This window comes from Molossus molossus, unplaced genomic scaffold, assembly GCF_014108415.1.
Source record: "Molossus molossus isolate mMolMol1 unplaced genomic scaffold, mMolMol1.p scaffold_m16_p_7, whole genome shotgun sequence".
Taxonomy (NCBI): Eukaryota; Metazoa; Chordata; class Mammalia; order Chiroptera; family Molossidae; genus Molossus; species Molossus molossus.
The window spans coordinates 108,926,756-108,944,663 of record NW_023425401.1 but is presented as its reverse complement, the minus strand read 5'-3'; the positions used below and the strand labels follow the sequence as shown (position 1 = coordinate 108,944,663).

Genomic DNA, 17,908 nt, shown 5'->3' with positions numbered 1-17,908 from the left:
GAAAATTGGAAAAAGCAGTTCTTGACCATAAAACTTGAAGTGTGAAACATCTCTGTATTTAGTTATCATTATTAAAGGATTATTGGCACATGGTTGATCCACACAAACATGTCACAACATTTGTAAAATGATTATTTAACAGTCACTCTTTTACTTTGGAAATGTGTCTCTCAGTGGGACAGATGAGCCTTTTCCCCATTTATTTGACATATACATATGTGACTATGCTTCTTTGCTAGAATGAGACAATGCTCTGATAAATGTTATTCCTGTTTTAGCTTTAACCAGTACAGGCACTGAGAAACCTTGTTAACATAAAAAAAAAAAAAGGAACCAAAGAGTTTTGTTATAGCAATGTCACTCAGTTCTTTGAACTCCTTCCAAGGGAAATGCCAAAAACCCACATAGCAATCTATCACTACTTTTTGATTATTAATTAATGGATATATCTGCCTTTAAAAAATTATTTTTCTTTATTGATTTTAGGGAGAGGGAGAGAGATATAAAAACATCGATGAGAGAGAACATTGATTGGCTGCCTTCTGCATGCCCCCCCCCCCACTGGGGATTTGGCCCACAACCTGGGCATGTGCCCTGACTGGGAATTGAACTGGCAACCTCTTGGTGCATGGGTTGATGCTAACCACTGAGAAACCTACCTGGCTGGGCTGCCTTTTTTTTTTTTTCCCCTTTATTGATTTTAGAGACAGAAGAAGTGAGAGGGAGAGACATAGAAACATTGATGAGAGAGAACATTGATTGGCCACCTCCTACATGCCCCTCACTGGGAATTGAACCAATGACCTCTCGGTGCATGGGTTGACACTCAACCACTGAGCCACACTGGCCCGACTGGGCTGCCTTCATTTTTGTTGAAAACTAAGTAGTGTGAACTGCTTGACTTACAAAAGGACTTATTAGTCAGCTATTGGGGACATTAGATTTCACAATATTTGGGAAATAATACCAAAAAGTTTCTACCAAGACTTATCAAATGACTATCCTAAATCTCTTACTCTTTCACTAGAGAGGCTGAGAGTTGTCTTGTTTAACCCAATATATCAGAAACTTTTGGAAAAATTTGGAATATTGTGTACTTTGATAAACCTTTGTCTGTAGGTTTGAAAGCTTTTTTAGTGGAACATTCTACAGAGAGAGAAGTTGAAAGAGTGATGTAGTGAACTCAATGTGTCACCATTAGCTGTCATGATCATACGCGGGCAGTCCTGTCTCATCCACCTCCATCCCCTCCTGTCCTGATTATTTGAAAGCTAGCCCAGATACCCTATCATTTCATCTCTAAACTTTTCAGCACATAACTCAAAAGTGGAAGGACTCTCCCTTTTATTCATATCACATCTAAAAAAAATAAATACATAATACGAAATATCCAGAAATCCAGACAAGGTTCACAGGACACCCCTCTCCTCCCCCCCTTAAGTGCTTGTCACTTTGCCTAAATCGCAGTGTAGGTGGGCAGATGTCTCCCTGTTTTCTGTGGTAAGTGCACCCCCTGAGGGAACCTCCCAAACCTGTTTCCCCTCAGGTCACAGCCTGAGTAACACGAGAGCAGGGGATCTGACAGTAGGAAGAGGGAGGCTGGGACCACAGAAAGACTCCAACACTGTGCCTGCCTGGAGTTCAGCCTTTGCCCGCATCTAGAATTACCCATAAGAAAGGATATTGATGCCCGAGAGGCACGCAGTGGGTGGGGAGGTGCAGTTGCTCCAGTCTGGGCCAGGGGCTGGCTTTGGCTGAGCCCAGCCCTGTGATGGAGACAGAGGGTATAATGCCCTTTCTTCTGGGTCTTATCCTTTTTTGTTATCCTCCACCTCCTCCTCCTCAAAAGGTGTTTATTACTCTTTGAGTTGTCTCAGGCAGCTACAAAAAAAAATACCATAGACTGTGGGGTAAACAACAAGCATTTACTTCTCACTAGTCTGGAAGATGGAAGGTCTAAGATCAAGGTGCCGGCAGCTTGGGTGTCTGAGGAGAGCCTGCTTCCTGGTCGCTGTATGTTCACCTGGTGGAGAGAGCTCTAGTCTCTTCTTCTCTTCTAGGGCACTTAATCCCATCACGGGCTCCAACTTCTTGTGCTCATCTAACCCTAATCACCTCCTAAAGGCCCCAGTTCCAGATGCCATCATACTGGGGACTAGGACTTCAGCTTGTGAGTTTTGAGGACACTGACATTCAGTCCACGGCAATTATCTTGTTAGTACTCTGGCGGGTGGGGGAGAAAAGAGCTTAACTCCAGGATAGTCCTCCCTGAGGCTCGTCCTGGTGGGCACATCCGGCTGCGGGAAAAGTGCCACCGGGAACAGCATCCTCTGCCAGCCCGTGTTTGAGTCCAAGCTGGGGGCCCAGGCTGTGACCAAGAGGTGCCAGGCAGCCAGGGGCACATGGAATGGTAGGAGCATCCTGGTGGTGGACACGCCCCCATCTTTGAGGCAAAGGCCCAGGGCCAAGAGATGTACGAAGACATCGGGGACTGCTACCTGCTCTCCGCCCCGGGGCCCCACGTGCTGCTGCTGGTGACGCAGCTGGGCCGGTTCACTGCCCGGGACACGGAGGCAGTGAGGAGGGTGAAGGAGGTCTTTGGGGCAGGAGCCATGAGACACGTGGTGGTCGTCTTCACCCACAAGGAGGACTTAGGGGGCGAGTCCTTGGATGAGTATGTAGATGCCACGGACAACTGCAGCCTGCGAAGCCTGATCCAGGAGTGCGGAGGTACTGCGGCTTCAACAACGGGGCCACCGGGGAGGAGCAGAGGGGGCAGCTGGAGGCCCTGATGGCGGTGGTCGAGAGGCTGGAGAGGGAGAACCAGGGCGCCTTCTGCAGAAACGACCTCTACCTGGAAGCCCAGATGCTGCAGGGGCGCGAGCACGGCGCCAGAGGGGAGGAGCACAGGCGCTACCTGGCCAAGGTGCGAGCACACGTGGAGGGGCAGAAGCGAGACCTGAAGGAGACCGAGTGTCACTGGGTGTCCAGGGAGCTCCTCAGAGTCAAAAAGTGGAATTCTTTTGCATTATTAGCTTTGTGTTTGTCTACTTGGGTGCAGCTTACTTCTTACTATTTTACTGATGGTTTGGTATCATCTTTAACTCTGTGTGTGGTCTGCCCCTCATTTTTTTTTTTTTTTTTTCTATCCTCATCCGAGGACATTTTTCCTTTTTTTTATTTTTATTTTTATTATTATTATTTTTTAATCCTCACCCGTGGACATTTTCTCATTTTTTGTTGTTGTTCAGGTAGAGTGGGAGGGAGAGAGAGGAACAGAGAGAGAGAGAGAGAAACATCGATGTGAAAGGGACACATCGAGTGGCTGCCACCCGCACAACCGACCAGGGCCGGGGACAAACTGCAACTGAGGTACGCGCCCTTAGCGGGAACCGAACTGGGTCTCTCAGGACCGCAGGTTGACGCTCTAACCACTGAGCCAAACCGGCCAGGGCATTTTTCCATTTTTTGTTCAGATAGAATGAGAGGGAGAGAGAGGAAGAGAGAGAGAGAGAGAAACATCGACGTGAAAGGGACACATCGAGTGGCTGCCACCCGCACGACCAACCTGGGCTGGGGACAAACTGCAACCGAGGTACGTGCCCTTAGCGGGAACCGAACCCGGGTCTTTCCGGACCGCAGGCCGATGCTCTAACTGCTGAGCCAAAGTGGCTGGGGCTCTGTGTGTGGTCTGTATCTGAGCGTTTCTTAAGTGTCACCTCATGGAGTCATTGTTCTGCATGTCTCAATTCAGAAACTAATTCTCAAGGCTTGTAAGGACATGGTTCAGTGTCTATGAGCTCTGATGCCTTCTATTTATAGACTTCTGGTTTGGTTCAGGCCTTCACCTGTCCCCACGGAGCCATGGGCCTCAGGACTGCAACAACAGCTGAGCTGCAGGGACACCTGGCTGGTGTGACTGCACCCCCAACTTTTCTGCCAGTGACTAGTTCAGGAGTGGGCCCAAGACCTAGTTTAGGACAAAGAGAAGTGAGTACCAGTCTGCAGAGGCAGGGCAGGGATTTTCTCCTTTCCCAGGGGACCCACAGAGAGACACAGTCCCCCTTCTGCTGTGAGCATAGATGGGTCTGACTGTGATGCTTGGAACTCCAGCCACTGTCTGGCCACCAGTCTGAGCTTGTCGGCAACACTTCACAGTGGAGCAGATTTGGAACAAACCTGAGCCCCTGACTCTGAAAGGTCTGAGCTGCCGGGAGGTCACATCCACAACACAAGGCCAAGGTAGAGCAAAATGGCTCTACTGCATGCGCCTGGGTGCAGGTGGGCTGAGCGAGAAGGGGTCAGCCTCGAAGCAGGGTTGGGGTGTCAGTTATATACTCTACTTTTAGCTTCCGGCAGTTCCTGCTGATGTACTTCGTCTGGCCCATGGTCCACTTTGCAGGTGGACTGGTCTGGTATTTCGTCTGGCATCTGCTGGGTTATCCACTGCCTTGTGGACAATCCAGATAATCCTTATCCGTACTCAACAGAAGGCTGAGCAAAGGTCATGCAAGCGACACAATTTCCAGTTTCCACCCTTTGCAAACTTTTACCCTTACCCTTTAAAACATTACTAACCCTCTCATTCCCATCTTATAATAACTACTTCCTGTAGGTGTGGGGTTGTCGTGGACTCCTAGAAAGAATGTGTTAGATAACTTCTTGGGGAAAGGGGTAATGGGGTCCTTTTACCTGTGCTAGAACAAATTGTCCGACTGTCTGGTTGACTAATATTTGCAGTCAATTTTCTACAAACCTAGTAATCAGGTGCAAGAAGCAGGGCCCAAAAAGCAATAATAAGAAGGCTGATACTAAGGGCCCGATAAAGGAGAGTAGCCAGTTTAGGCAAGACTATACTTGTCCAGATAGATTGGGCTGGGAGATCCTGACTGAATTCCTTTAGCCACTGGACATTGTCTAGACTTCACTGTGTCCTCTCCTCAACCTGGTCAGTTGAGTTAGCATAGAAGCAATAAGATGGATTTGCTATCATGCATAGACCTCCTTCTTTGACCAGTAAATAGTCTAGTGCAGTGCAGTTATCTAGTACCATGTAGGCAAGACAGTCAAGGGACTTTGAGAGAAGCTTTAAATTTCCACCTGCATTTCTACCTGTATTTGCCTTGGTGGTGGTGATGTTTTTGCTGTTCCAGCATCATAAGTGATCCCTCCCACAAGGCCGCAGTGGTAATTGCAGCTATGAATCCTGCTATGAGGAGTCCAACTCCCCTTTTTGCCCTGTGATGGCCTCTGGGCTCAGGGCCTGATGAAGTTGAATTAGGGATGAAGGAATGGATTAGGGTATTGGACGGAGTGACATATCCTGCTGCCCATAAGCCCCCTGTTTTGCTGGGTTTAGACATTGAACAGCAATCCCTCTCCTGGGGGCAGACATGTTTAGTGCACCTAAAAACATCATTCCCACTGGTAAGCAAAGCAGCCCAGTCATATTTGGGCCTAGGGAGGTGTTTGATAGACCCACAGTAAGGCTTGAATGATGAAATTATGATAGAGGGAGGGGAGGGCTAGTGCCACCGGCAGAACTGCACCCTGGATAGCGACTAATTTTCCTGGTATGATTTTTGTGGTATTGCATCAAGTCCCTCTGAGCTTGCACATGCAAACTCCCACTGCAGGGGTCAGACACATCATGAGCAGTTAGATTACAGGTGCCCCTTGTAAGGTTATAGTGAGAGATAGTATACGTGGTGCCTGCTTTCACGGTCTGTAGGTCTGGATTCCTACTGAGAATCAAGATCGAGGGAGCTTTTGCCCTTCTGCTCCAGGGAGGTTTCTGTCCTCCCTGAGCTCATCTTAGGACACCTGCATTATTGATTGACAGGTGTACTGTCTCAGTTAAACCCCCCACCTGGCATTGTCCCCAGAGCAGGTGGCGCAGCAGAGCACTTGGTGCCAGAAGTGAGAGCCCCTTGGGGCTCACCCCTCTTCCCCCACCTCACTGGGTCAGTGAAAAACGATGAGTAGTGGTACATCACCGGTGGCCAACAAGGCTGGCAGACCCCGTTCTGCCCACTCGAGGGGAAGGAGGGGCACCGGGGATTTATGTTTGGAGAGGAAGCAGATTCTTGGAGTAGACAAAGTAAAGAAGAGGGGTTGGTGGGAGGGTAGGAGCAAAGGTTAAAGTGGCATGGAGTTTAGATAGAATGTCCCACCCTCACAAGGGGGTGGGGCAGGCTGGTAACACTAAAAAAGAATGCAGGAAGATATAAGGACCTAAAGAACAAGTGAGTGTCTGGGTTGCCCTGGGTTGTGATATTTGGCCATCAGTTCCCACAACTGAAACTCCAGAGGGTCAAAGAGGTCCCCTGAACTTGGGGAGGGCAGAGTAGGTCGCCCTGACATCAATTAAAGATGAAATTGGCCTACCTGCTACCATTAGAGTTCCCCGAGGTTCAGAGTTTGAGATGATGGTTGGGGCATCCTTACCTGGACACCTTCAGTCTTCAGCCTCCAGGTCAATCAGATCAAGGCCCAGATTACCTGTTCCACCAGCCCGAGGAAGCTCTGCGCAGTCTGTCTGCAGTCCGACTTCCAGTGAGGTCCTCCACATTGAGGACATGACTTAGGCAGTTGTCAGGGATTGGGGCATTGCCTCACCCAATGGCTAGTCTGATTACACCTAAAGCAGGGACCCAGGGGTCTTCTCTGCTGATCCTGATGGGGGCCCTTCTTCTGTCCCCTGAAGGGGGTTTGCTGACCCCTTTGATTAGTGGGGCATGTGATAGCAGAAGCTAGCATTTGGAATTCTGTTGTTCTTTGCTGTTTAGCCTGTTCATTGTGATTATTAGAAGACTTAAAGGCTAGATTTATTATTTATTTATTTATTTATTTTTAATCCTCACCCGAGGATATTTTTCCATTTTTTGTACAGATAGAGTGGGAGGGAGAGAGAGGAAGGGAGAGAGAGACAGAAACATCGACATGAAGGGACACATCGAGTGGCTGCCACTTGCACGACCAACCAGGGCCGGGGACAAACTGCAACCGAAGTACGTGCCCTTAGCGGGAACCGAACCCGGGTCTCTCCGGACCGCAGGCCGACGCTCTAACCGCTGAGCCAAACTGGCCAGGGCTAAAGGCTAGATTTAGAAGTTCCTGTTGAGGGGTTAGAGGGCCATCTTCAACTTTTTGTAACTTTCTCCTAATGTCTGGGGCCAACTGAGAGACACATCTCAGGTTTAAATGACAGTCCCTTCTGGGCTGGTGGGATCTCAGTTAGTGCATCTTCTCATGGCCTGTGTAAGGAGGATAGAATGGCTGCAGGGTTTTCATCCCTCTCCTGGATTATGTCAGACAGTTTTTCATAGTTAACCACCTTGTGTAAGTCTTATCTAAGTCCCACAATGAGACATATGGTCCCTGGCTTTCCTACCTGCCCCATTGTCCTGATAATTCACCTGGGGACCTGTCGGCTCAGATTATCGGCATGGCCCTGGGCTTTAACCCAGACTCGATTTTTACCTTCCAGATTAAGGGTGGAAGAGAGAATAACATGACTCATTTCAAGTTAGATCACAGGACTGGGTAAGGTACTCGAATTCCTGCGTATAATTGGCGGGATCCTCAGTAAAGAATCCTAGTCTTTTATTTATTTGGGACAAATCTGAGAGAGAGAAGGGGGCATGAACTCTGACAATCCCTTCAGCTCCTGCTGCTTCCCTCAGGGGCATTCTAAAATGAGGGCTGAGGTAGGGGATGGATAGGGACCAGAGATGGTTCCGATCCTGTGTGTGAGAGAGTCGTTTGTGGCTGTAGAAGAGTCAGAGCTGGAGGAGGAGGTTCAGGGTAGGGTGGGGCCCACAGAAGGGGCTAGAGGAGGAGGCCCTGCTGGAGGGGCTGAGGGAGGAGATGATGGGGCGAGGTTGGCTGTGTCAAAGGAGGAAACAGGAGCAGTTAGTGCGCTGTCTTCAGAGGGAGTTTGGGAGGATTAGAGCGCAGCAGGAAGATTTGGGAGGGGGAGCAAGAGTCGCATAAAGAGGGGTGTGGTCTGGGTGCAAAGGGGCCTGGATGTAAGGAACCTCAGACCATTTTCCTTGCCTTTGACAGAAATTGTCTAGGTCAGTGAGAATGTGGAAAGTGCTGTCCTCAGGCCATTGTGCCCCACTGTCTAATTTGTACTGAGGCCACGCAGTGTTGTAGTAAAAAATGAATTGCTTGGGATGTAAGTCCTGAGCGATCCTTGGGTCTGGAGATTTTTAGGAGACATCCTAGGGGTGTTGCATGAGATACGGACAACTGAGCATTTCCCACGTTGCGGTGTGAGATGTTGTGGCCTAGCGGTCTGACAGACACACTAGAGGAAGAAGAAGGCATCTCCGCTTCTCCCCTAGAGTAGAGAGATGTGCACCTCACCTATACCAGGTGTCCCTAGATACATGGTGAGCTGAGGTAACTTGGTTCCCGAGGAGCGTGTCCCGACCAGCACTGGATTTCAGAGGGACGATCACACAGACGTGACTGAGAGACCTGGCTCTCATGTCCCAGATGGGGGATAACAGGACAGCCCAAAGAATCAGACTGGTAGGCAAAAACACTCACCAGCGAATCCGTGTCCAGTGTTGATGCTGGATCAGCAGGAAAGGTTGGAGATCCAGTATCCGGCTGAGGGTGTGATTGATCCAGGTCCGACAGGAGGCCCGAAAGACTCTGGGGGCCCATGGTTGCCCCCTATGCGGGATCCTCACAGACTTCCCGGGTTTCAGCACCAAATAAAAGGTCTGAGCTGGTGGGAGATCACATCCATAACGTAAGACCAATGTAGAGCAAAATGCCTTTATTGCATGCACCTGGGTGCAGGTGGGCTGAGCCAAGAAGGGTTCAGCCTTGAATCAGGGTTGGGGTGTCAAGTTATATTACTCTACTTTTAGCTTCTGGCAGTTCCTGCTGATGTACTTTGTCTGGCCCATGGTCCACTTTGCAGGTGGACTGCTCTGGTATCTCGTCTGGCATCTGCTGGGTTATCCATTGCCTTGTGGACAATCCAGATAATCCTTATCCATACTCAACAGAAGGCTGAGCAAAGGTCATGCAAGCAACACAATTTCCAGTTTCCACCCTTTGCAAACTTTTATCTTTACCCTTTAAAACATCACTAACCCTTTCAGACTCCACCAGCCCTGAAGCTTACCCCATCCCTTGACTTCAGCCAGTAAATCTGCTCACTGTTTAAGTGACTTGAGTTGGAGGTCTCTTTGCACTGCATTTGAAAACATTTGAACTGGCATGGCCCAAATGTCCATCAGTAGACAAATGAATAAAAAAGCTGTGGTACATATACACAGTGGAGTACTATGCAGCTGTAAGAAGGAAAGATCTCTTATCCTTTGAGATGACATGAAGGGACCTGGAAAGTATTATCCTAAGCAAAACAAGCCAAACAGAAAAAGACAAATACTACATGATCTCACTTATTTGTGCAATATAATAAGCATAACAGTCTGAGGAACAGGGTAGACCCAGAGACGTGGAAGTAGGGTACAGACTGACAACCCTCAGAAGAGGAGGTGGTGGGGGGAGAAAAGAGATAAGCCACAGAACTTATATGCATGTACGCATAATCAATGGACATGGACAACAAAGCCAGGGATGGGGTGGGGGGGATGGGGAGGAGGGTGTCAATGGGGAAAAAAAGGAGAAACATCTGTAACAACAAAAAAAAAAATTAAAAAAAAAAAAAAAGGTCCTTAACTCATTCAGAACTTCCCTGAGGACGTGGCAGCGAGAATAAATGATTTTTGTCTTCCCATTCGGAGAATTAGGAAGGACCGTCCTCCCCCTGCTACACACTGGACAGTCACTGACTCCTGAAGACAGCGGAGGGTGGAGGAAGGTGACCACCTCCAGGCGGGTGTCTGTGCCCCCTTTACGCTCGGCCTGAGCTCACGTTTGAACACTTTCCAAGGAATTACTTGGGCGAACATTCACGTGAGAGTAAAGGGTTAAGAACACTTTTTCTCCATCTCTACTGTGAAACAGGACGGGTAACTCTCTGGCTTGACTCCCCCTGGAAATCCACGAAGGTGGAATGTCATCTGGCTGAGCGGGTGACACTGTTCATGGTGAAAGACATGCCTCGTTGGTGCACTGAACCAGGCTGGGAGGCCGGGCCCTTCTGCACCCCTGGGTGGAGCTAGCCTCCTGCAGCCCTGCTTGCTAGCCTTTCTTGAGCCAAGTTTATGCGGTCCTATGCCTTCCCTGGAGGGAGGGTAAGCTCACCCCTGTTCCCTGGAGGACAGGATGATGTTCCAGAGGGCGTACATTCCAACCCAGAGTCCTTACCCGCCTCTGCTCACCTGCTGCACCCCTGAGGGCCCAGGGTGTGAAGGGAGCAAATGTTAGGGGTGGCCCAAGATAGAAACTGGTCCCCTTCCCAGTATTGCCATCAGTGACCATGTTTTATTGATTCCACCTCCTCGGCATCTCCCATTTGTGTCCTCATTCATTTGGTTAGGGCTCAGTCCCTGATCCCTGAGATGGATTCTTTCCTTCTGAATGTCCTGCTGTCCCCGAGGTTTACACGCACGCGGTTCAGCCACCACACTGCTGCCCCGTGCTCTTCCTAAAACCGCGCATCAGCTCTGACCTACTCATGACATCCAGTGACTTTCTGTTCTCTTGGAGACAGTCCTCAGACTGGCCCAGCCCCTGTCTCAAAGCGGCCCCTGTCCCTGGCCTCCCTCGGCCTGAAGAGACTTGGAGAGGCCAGCGGGTGCCCAGCAGCACCAGCACCGCCGGCCTGGGGGCCTCCTGAGCCCAGCACTCTCCGGTTGGCTGACGCCGCAACCTCCAAATCATTCCTCTCGCATCCCATTTCCGATGCCTCCGCCCGCCGCTCATACAGTCACTTTGGGGAGCAGGGACCTTGCATTATTTCTCTTATATTCCTGGTGCTGAGCAGAGGAGCCGGCGCTCAGTATCCGTGTAATAAATGTCTGGGCAGCTGGACTGAACTAAGTCTGGGAAGGGGGAGACCTGGGTAGGTGGGACACTTGGGGCAGTGCGTTGCAGAGGACTCGGTTCCTTTGGGGGAGCAGGGTCTGAGGGGCTTGTACATGACTCTCCCTGCGGGTGTTTGGAGTCGGCGGCCTGCTGCGACTGCTCAGATCGGGGTGGCACCTCTGTTACCAATGGAGGTTGGCGGAAGGGTACCTGAAAGGCACAATGAGTTCCTCAGACTCATCTCAGAATCAATCACTTACCCATCTGCTCACAGGCTGCCCTGGAAAACTGCAGGTCTCCCGTACAGGGTACAAATGGGCGGAGAAAACAGCTGCCAAAAGAGGGGGGAGGCCTCCCCTCCCTGCCCCCGGAATTCCCATTCCACTGACTTCATGACCTCTGCTTGGGAGGTCACCCCAGAGTCTGGCCTCTTCCCTCTGCTACCGTGGACGTGTGGAATACCACTCCTGCGCGAGTTCCCAGCCATCAGGCAGTGTTGTGCTGATTTTGAGGCTAAAGAGGTGGCCTTACCCCTGGGCTCCACCAACAAGGGGACATTCACGGCACACGGGGTGGGACCACATCTGGCCTGCCGCCACTTTGTACAGCCTGCGGGCTCAGAAGGGAGAGCTTTCACCGTTCTAGAAGGTTGAAGAAATCAAACGAGGAATGTTTCATCGCCACATACGACAGTTACAGGAAATTCAGATTTCAGTGTCCGCCAAGTTTTATGGGAATGCAGCCTCGGACATCACGTCGGTCTCGTCCGGGAACTCTCTCCTCTGCAAGTGACTGAGCTCCTGCAGGCTGCTGAGCTAAAGTATTCCCTCTCTGGCCCTGCTCTATGAAACCCCAGGTCCTTTATTTCCCAGCCACTGACGGAGGTTTCCCCAAGATGGCACCCCATCTCACCTCTGTGCCCGGATCCCCCCCAAGTCCATGTTCCCTCCCACCTTCCTCCCCAGCCCCATCATGCCTCCAGAATACCCCCCCAACATCCTCATCAACCTCTGTAGGGTGAGGATGGGGGTGGGTATTGTCTTTTACAACCCACCATAAAATCACAGTTCCTCTCTGAATAAAATAAGGAATTCTCCTACCAGCGTTTAATATAACATGTTTCTCCCCTCAATGGGTAATATCACAGTCCACTCACCTTCCTTCCTGCAAACACTGGTCCCCCCAAAGATTTCAGGATGGAATACAGTTAGGTTATCATTTACCTCCATGATTTTTAAACAACAACAACAAAAGAAATATTCTTTCTTTGGATTTTATTTATCTGGAAGCAGGTGGAGAACAGAAATGGCATGTCTGATGCGAGGAAGAGAAATGAAAACCAGATCTAAGTAAAACGCAATTAAGTCTCTTAGAAACATACACAGAGAGGGTGAGTCTGGAAAAAAGAAGCCGATTATGGATGTCAGCTGAAAATGCTCAGTATCCCTGAGTAATAAACAAGTTAATTAAAACAGCAAGAAAAATCAAAATGCATATCACAAGAAAAATGGATAGCCCAGTGTTAGAAATCATCCACTTTTTGACTCTGAGGAGCGCCCTGGACACCCAGTGACACTCGGTCTCCTTCAGGTCTCGCTTCTGCCCCTCCACGTGCGCTCGCACCTTGGCCAGGTAGCGCCTGTGCTCCTCCCCGCGGAGCTCGCGCCCCTGCAGCATCTGGGCTTCGAAGTAGAGGTCGTTTCTCCAGAAGGCGCCCTCGTGCTCCCTCTCCAGCCTCTCGACCACCGCCATCAGGGCCTCCAGCTGCTCCCTCTGCTCCTCCCCGGTGGCCCGGTTGTTGAAGCCGCAGTACCTCCGCCCACACTCCCGGATCAGGCTCTGCAGGCTGCAGTTGTCTGTGCTGCGCACGTACTCATCCAAGGACTCGTCCCCTAAGTCCTCCTTGTGGGTGAAGACGACCACCACGTGTCTCATGGCTCCTGCCCCAAAGACCTCCTTCACCCTCCTCACTGCCTCCGTGTCCCGGGCAGTGAACCGGCCCAGCTGCGTCACCAGCAGCAGCACGTGGGGCCCCGGGGTGGAGAGCAGGTAGCAGTCCCCGATGTCCTCGTACATCTCTTGGCCCTGGGCCTTTGCCGCAAAGATGGGGGGCGTGTCCACCACCAGGATGCTCCTCCCATTCCACGTGCTTGTGGCTGTCTGGCACTTCCTGGTCACAGCCTGGGCCGCCAGCTTGGACTCAAACACGGGCTGGCAGAGGATGCTGTTCCCGGTGGCACTTTTCCCGCAGCCGGATGTGCCCACCAGGACGAGCCTCAGGGAGGAAGATGGTGCAAACCGGTTATCTTCTGCCATGTCTGTAAGATAAATGTTTCTTATTAAGTCAGTGAGGCTTCAGATTTCTCGGTCCTGGACCCTCATGGTATCTCATGAAAGCCACGGACTTTCCTCCCAACAGTCCTATCTAATACATACAAAGTTCACCGACAACTTAGGAGGTCTTGGGTCATAGGAAGTCCACAGGAAGCCCACTCTGGACCCATAGTCCACTGTAGGAACTGCCCCACTGAGGAGGATGTTCCAGGCCCTTCCTGGACACCAGGGAAGACATAGTTTTTCTGAAAGAAAAGCGGCTCCTTTGTGTTTCCAGGGATGGTGCCTGGGCCAGTTTTATGCTGAATAAATGTGTCATTAGAAGGAGGCAGAGGATGAGACGTCACAAATTAAAAAATCTTACCCCCTTTATCACCCACAAATTACCAGGCACACTTGTACAGAGGTGCCCAACAGCTTCTTTTAAACCTTGGGAGGAGAGGGAGTCTCAGCTGGGACCTCTCACCAAGGACCAGCTGAGGGTCCCTGGGTCTGATCTTTGGGTGGGGAGTTGGATGCTTGAAATCGAGAAGACAGAAAGGTCACAGTTAATGTCAAGAGCAAAGTCCCAGAGATTAGCTGGAGAGGTGGCTGAAGAGGACTGGAGTGTCAGACCAATGAAAGTGCAGGTGGTGGAAAGATCACCCACTTGTCCGATTGACTTACAGGAAGGTAACAACTGTGGTGATGGGGAGGGCGACCCTGAGCCAAGAGCTAAGACCTTCGAGGGATGAAGGAAGGAGAGAGCCGAGGAGTTCTGGAGTTCTCGTTGCCCAAATGGATTCCAAGTTCATTGCCGGCTCCTAAAATCTATTACTTCATTTCTCTACTCTGTGTTGGTTCTCCCTTTTCTGCAATGTCCGGGAATATTCCATAGCAAACATGATTACTAAATCTCTCTGGGGAACTTTTCCACATTTCAGCTGAGAGCGAACAAGGAAAGAGAAAATTTATTCCTAATTCAGTTCAAACTCCTCCCACTTCGGACTTGGTTTCATTTGCACATCTCCCACACCGTGTGCATGGACAGCATCGTGCTGTGGGGTCTGGTGAGGCTGAGATGATGTCGGGGCAGGGAACGAACAAGTGAGCACTGTCTTCTCTTCTTCAGTTTAAAGCCACTGCTTCTGTCCCTGTGTGAGGGGAGGGGCCGGTGCCTCTAGAGGACTTGGAGGCTGTCTTACCTTCAGCCATAGACCCATATCTGGTCTTTGGAAGTCCTTCCATTCTCTTCTGGAAGAGAAACAGGAAAAGAATAAGAAGCCAGTGTCCACTGGGAGTTGGTAAGGCCTGAGGGCACCTCCAGTTCAGAGGCCGAATAAGCCCCCACTCTCCACGGAGGAGCCATTTTCACTGCTAATGTGCGCACTCACGTGATACTTGCAAAGGCCAATAAATAGCTTGAGGCAAACCAGGCTGTGCTAACACAGTGCACGGTTACTTTATTTTTCTCACCTTACAGGAAAGCAAGAAATGTTTAAAAAAATATTTTTTCTTTATAGATTTTAGAGAGAGGGGAAAGGAGAGGGAGAGATAGAAACATCGATGAGAGAGAACATCGACTGGCTGCCTCCTGCATGCCCCACACTGGGGATTGGGACCACAAGCTGGGCATGTGTCCTGACTGGAAATCGAACCAGCGATCTCTTGGTGCATGGGTCGATGCTCAACCACTGAGCTACACAGGCATGGCATAGAGATATTTTAAAACAAATCATTTGTTTATGTCCCTCCAACTGGAAAAGGTATAAAATGAAGAAAGCATCCTTTTATGGAATGAGGAGTGGAACATTTTAATTTTGGAATCAAGTACAACAACTTGCTGGAAAAAGTGCTTCTCAGGTCAGTCCTTGAAGAATACATGTCCCGGATCCCACCCTCCTCTGGCCACTGGGATGTCCATGGGACACAAAGACTCTTGGGGACTGGAGAGGCTCAGTACTTCAAACAGCCAATGCCACTTACAGCAAGGGACTTTTTCACTCTGCTCTACTAAGTTTGTTGCTGGCCCCCCGAGCAGTTGGTGGAGAGAAGGAGGCGCCCTGGCCAAAGAGAAAGAATCAACACTCAGGACAAATTCAAGAGAAAGTCACTTCCTGCTCCGTGTTGACTCAAATGTTTCTTCTGGCTGGCTCTAGGTCCGTCTCCCAGTAATCACCCATCCCAGCCGACTGAAACAGAAATCGGCCCTCCTCAGGAAAACCATCCACTTTCACATGATCAGAATATACTGAGACCTTCCTTCCTTCTTTTCCTCCTTTCTTCTTCCTTCCCTCCCTCCCAGCCCTCCCTCCCTTCCTTTGCTCTCCGCCCTCCCCCACAGCTGCCCTTGACTGTGGGGGGTTATACTCTGGCCCTTGGTAAACACGCTCTAATTCTCTGATAACTTTTCTTCTTTAGATGAGTTTTCCTGAGGTTTGGAAATCTCAGAAAATATGCTGGAATTAATCTTCTGATGTGGCAAAGACAAGGAAGTTGATGGTGAACTTCATTGGTGTAAAAATCCTCTGTGTGGCCACTTATAACTTTCTAAGTCCTGTCATCTCCATCGTCTTAATTGTTCTCATAAATTAAGACATGTCTTAAAATGTTGATTAAAACATTAGGAAACTGAGCAGCAAATGACCCGCCCACAGTCACACAAGTGCTATGGTGCTAGGACCAAAAAGGGGCTCCTTTCCCTGCGTGTCGTCCTTGATGCCACAGGAGGAAAGGAGATTATTCCAAATAAGTCCACAGCCTCTTGGGCCCACACACAGTGTGGACATCCCATGGTCAGGACATAGGCTGAGGCTGACAGGCAGGAAGCCTGCCCTGAAACCAACCCAGGCAAAATCTGGGAGCCTGTTACTCCAAGAACAGATTATTCCAGGAGAGACCGGCAGGGGGCAGCAGATGCTCGACCAGAGCCCTTCAGTGTGACTCCATCTGGTGTTTCACTGGCCAGGTGATCAGTGGGACCCGCATGGAGAGTGCTGTCACAGAAAGCCCACCCAACCTGGTTACATGAGGGCACATGCAGTGCAGTGGTTCTCCTGGACCGTCTTCTGAATGTCAGGCGGCGGAGGTGACCTGTGTCCCACAGAGAATGGTCTTTTAGGCAGATATTAACAAATAAAAGTGTCCTGGAGAGTCAGAAAGGGTACTGATGGAGACGCTGAAATGAGTCACAGACAAGCACGAAGAGACTGAAGGAAGCCAGGAAAAGACGGGCAGCATCGCAGACCCGCAGGGACGCGGGGCACCTCGGTCTGGGAGCAGCCACAGTGCAGGGTCCGGAGGGAGGCCGGGTCCTTCTCTGAAAGGAAACTTCTAGTAACCTCCTCCAACGTGGGGCCAGGTCCCAGGAGAGGGGCAGGCAGTGTGCAAGCAGCGGTTACAGCAGCGTCGCCGGCACAGTAGGAGGGGCCGGTTCAGGCAGGGACTGAGGACATGAACGGAATGGACCTTTGGATTTGAAATGACAGGAGCCTGATTGTCCTGTGACCACACCTTGTGTGAACAAACCACAGAAAGCAGCTCCCTCACGCTCAGCAGTGTCTCCTTCCCTCCTCTGCACGGTCCCCATGTTTCCTGTACCCTGTCCCGTGTGTAGTTTAGTTCTTGTCATTTCAAACAGTCTCTCACATAAGGTTTAGCCGACAGAGGGGTTGTTGTCCTGCCCTGAACATGCGTCTGTTTGCCATACAGCTGCGTCTACATGTGTCAGGGGAAAGGTGTGGGGTGTTTGGGGGATTAAGGGGTGTTTTCCAGAAGGTCCGGCCAGGAGACAACGTGGACTCCGGGTCTCCTGTGGAAGGGGTGGCTCACTGTGGGTGGGGGTAAGACTTAAGAGGGTAAACGGAGAACCATGCCCGCACCTAGCCGGGCACCTGGGGGGTCCGTTTTCCCATCTGTCCAGCGGGATGAGCAAACTCCTCCAGCTTCCTGAAGCCCTGTGAGTGCCCATGAGGACCCAGGGGCTAAGCTGTAGGCAGCCAGCAGGAAAGCCCGGAGCTCTGCGCTGAGGGCTCAGGGCGACTGTCATGCAGTCCTGTTCCCCACTACCGACCGCTGTGGCCCCTACGCCACTCACATAGTCCCGTCTCCCCGACGGACGAGCTTAGAAGTAGGGTAACCTGTGTGATCACACCAGCAATCCGTGGGGTGACTAGGCTGCGGATCGCAGCCTCCCAGGGCGCCCAGACCCTGCCCGGTGTCCCCTTACCTGGCGCGGCGCTGGGCGGCTCGGGAAGGTCTGGGCGGTCCCGGGAAGGTGCTGGGCGGCCCCGGGAAGGTGCTGGGCGCCCCCGGGAAGGTGCTGGGCGGCTCGGGAAGGTGCTGGGCGGACCGGGAAGGTCTGGGCGGCCCCGGGAAGGTGCGCGCAGTGGGCGCGGAGGAAGCCGGGCAGAGGCAGTTACACGGCACCCCCTGGAGGCCGACGGTTCCTAGACGGCTCCTGGGCATGAAGAAGAAAGGGGAGTTCCGCGCCCCGCGCCCCACACTCTGGGCACAGGAACAGGTCCTGGGCTGGAAGGAAACTGCTGCAAACGACCCAGGACCCGCGAGGGCAGGGTGTGCTGTGTCCCCGCAAGGGCTTCCTGTCTGAGCCTCTGGCTGCCGGCCCCGCCCACTT

At 51.2% G+C, this 17,908-nt stretch overlaps 1 protein-coding gene and 1 pseudogene across 5 annotated transcripts; one reads left to right on the top strand and one right to left on the bottom strand.

Annotated features, from left to right (window-relative positions):
* Positions 1 to 2,137: 2,137 nt before the first annotated feature.
* LOC118619738 lies at positions 2,138 to 3,893 on the top strand (annotated as a pseudogene).
* An 8,315-nt stretch (positions 3,894 to 12,208) lies between these two features.
* Positions 12,209 to 17,613, bottom strand: LOC118619807 (GTPase IMAP family member 5-like). Of its 5 annotated transcripts, none has more exons than XM_036246563.1 (3): positions 17,501 to 17,537; positions 14,478 to 14,523; positions 12,210 to 13,277 (listed from the first exon to the last, which is right to left on the bottom strand). In XM_036246563.1, exons 2-3 carry the CDS (start codon positions 14,518 to 14,520, stop codon positions 12,397 to 12,399), a joined length of 924 nt encoding a protein of 307 aa, XP_036102456.1. In that variant the 5' UTR covers positions 14,521 to 14,523; positions 17,501 to 17,537; the 3' UTR covers positions 12,210 to 12,396. The 5 variants fall into 5 exon arrangements, with proteins under 5 accessions (XP_036102458.1, XP_036102456.1, XP_036102455.1 ...); XM_036246562.1 differs by having other exon boundaries at positions 12,211 to 13,277; positions 14,478 to 14,526; positions 17,501 to 17,580; XM_036246561.1 differs by lacking the exon at positions 17,501 to 17,537 and adding an exon at positions 16,614 to 17,406 and having other exon boundaries at positions 12,211 to 13,277; positions 14,478 to 14,526.
* Positions 17,614 to 17,908: the final 295 nt, after the last annotated feature.

Coding starts and splice junctions, on each gene's coding strand:
- LOC118619807 (XM_036246562.1), bottom strand. CDS start 14,520: ATGGAAGGACTTCCAAAGACCAGATATGGGTCTATGGCTGAAG. Junction 13,278..14,477: donor ATATGGGTCTATGGCTGAAG/GTAAGACAGCCT, acceptor TTTATCTTACAG/ACATGGCAGAAGATAACCGG.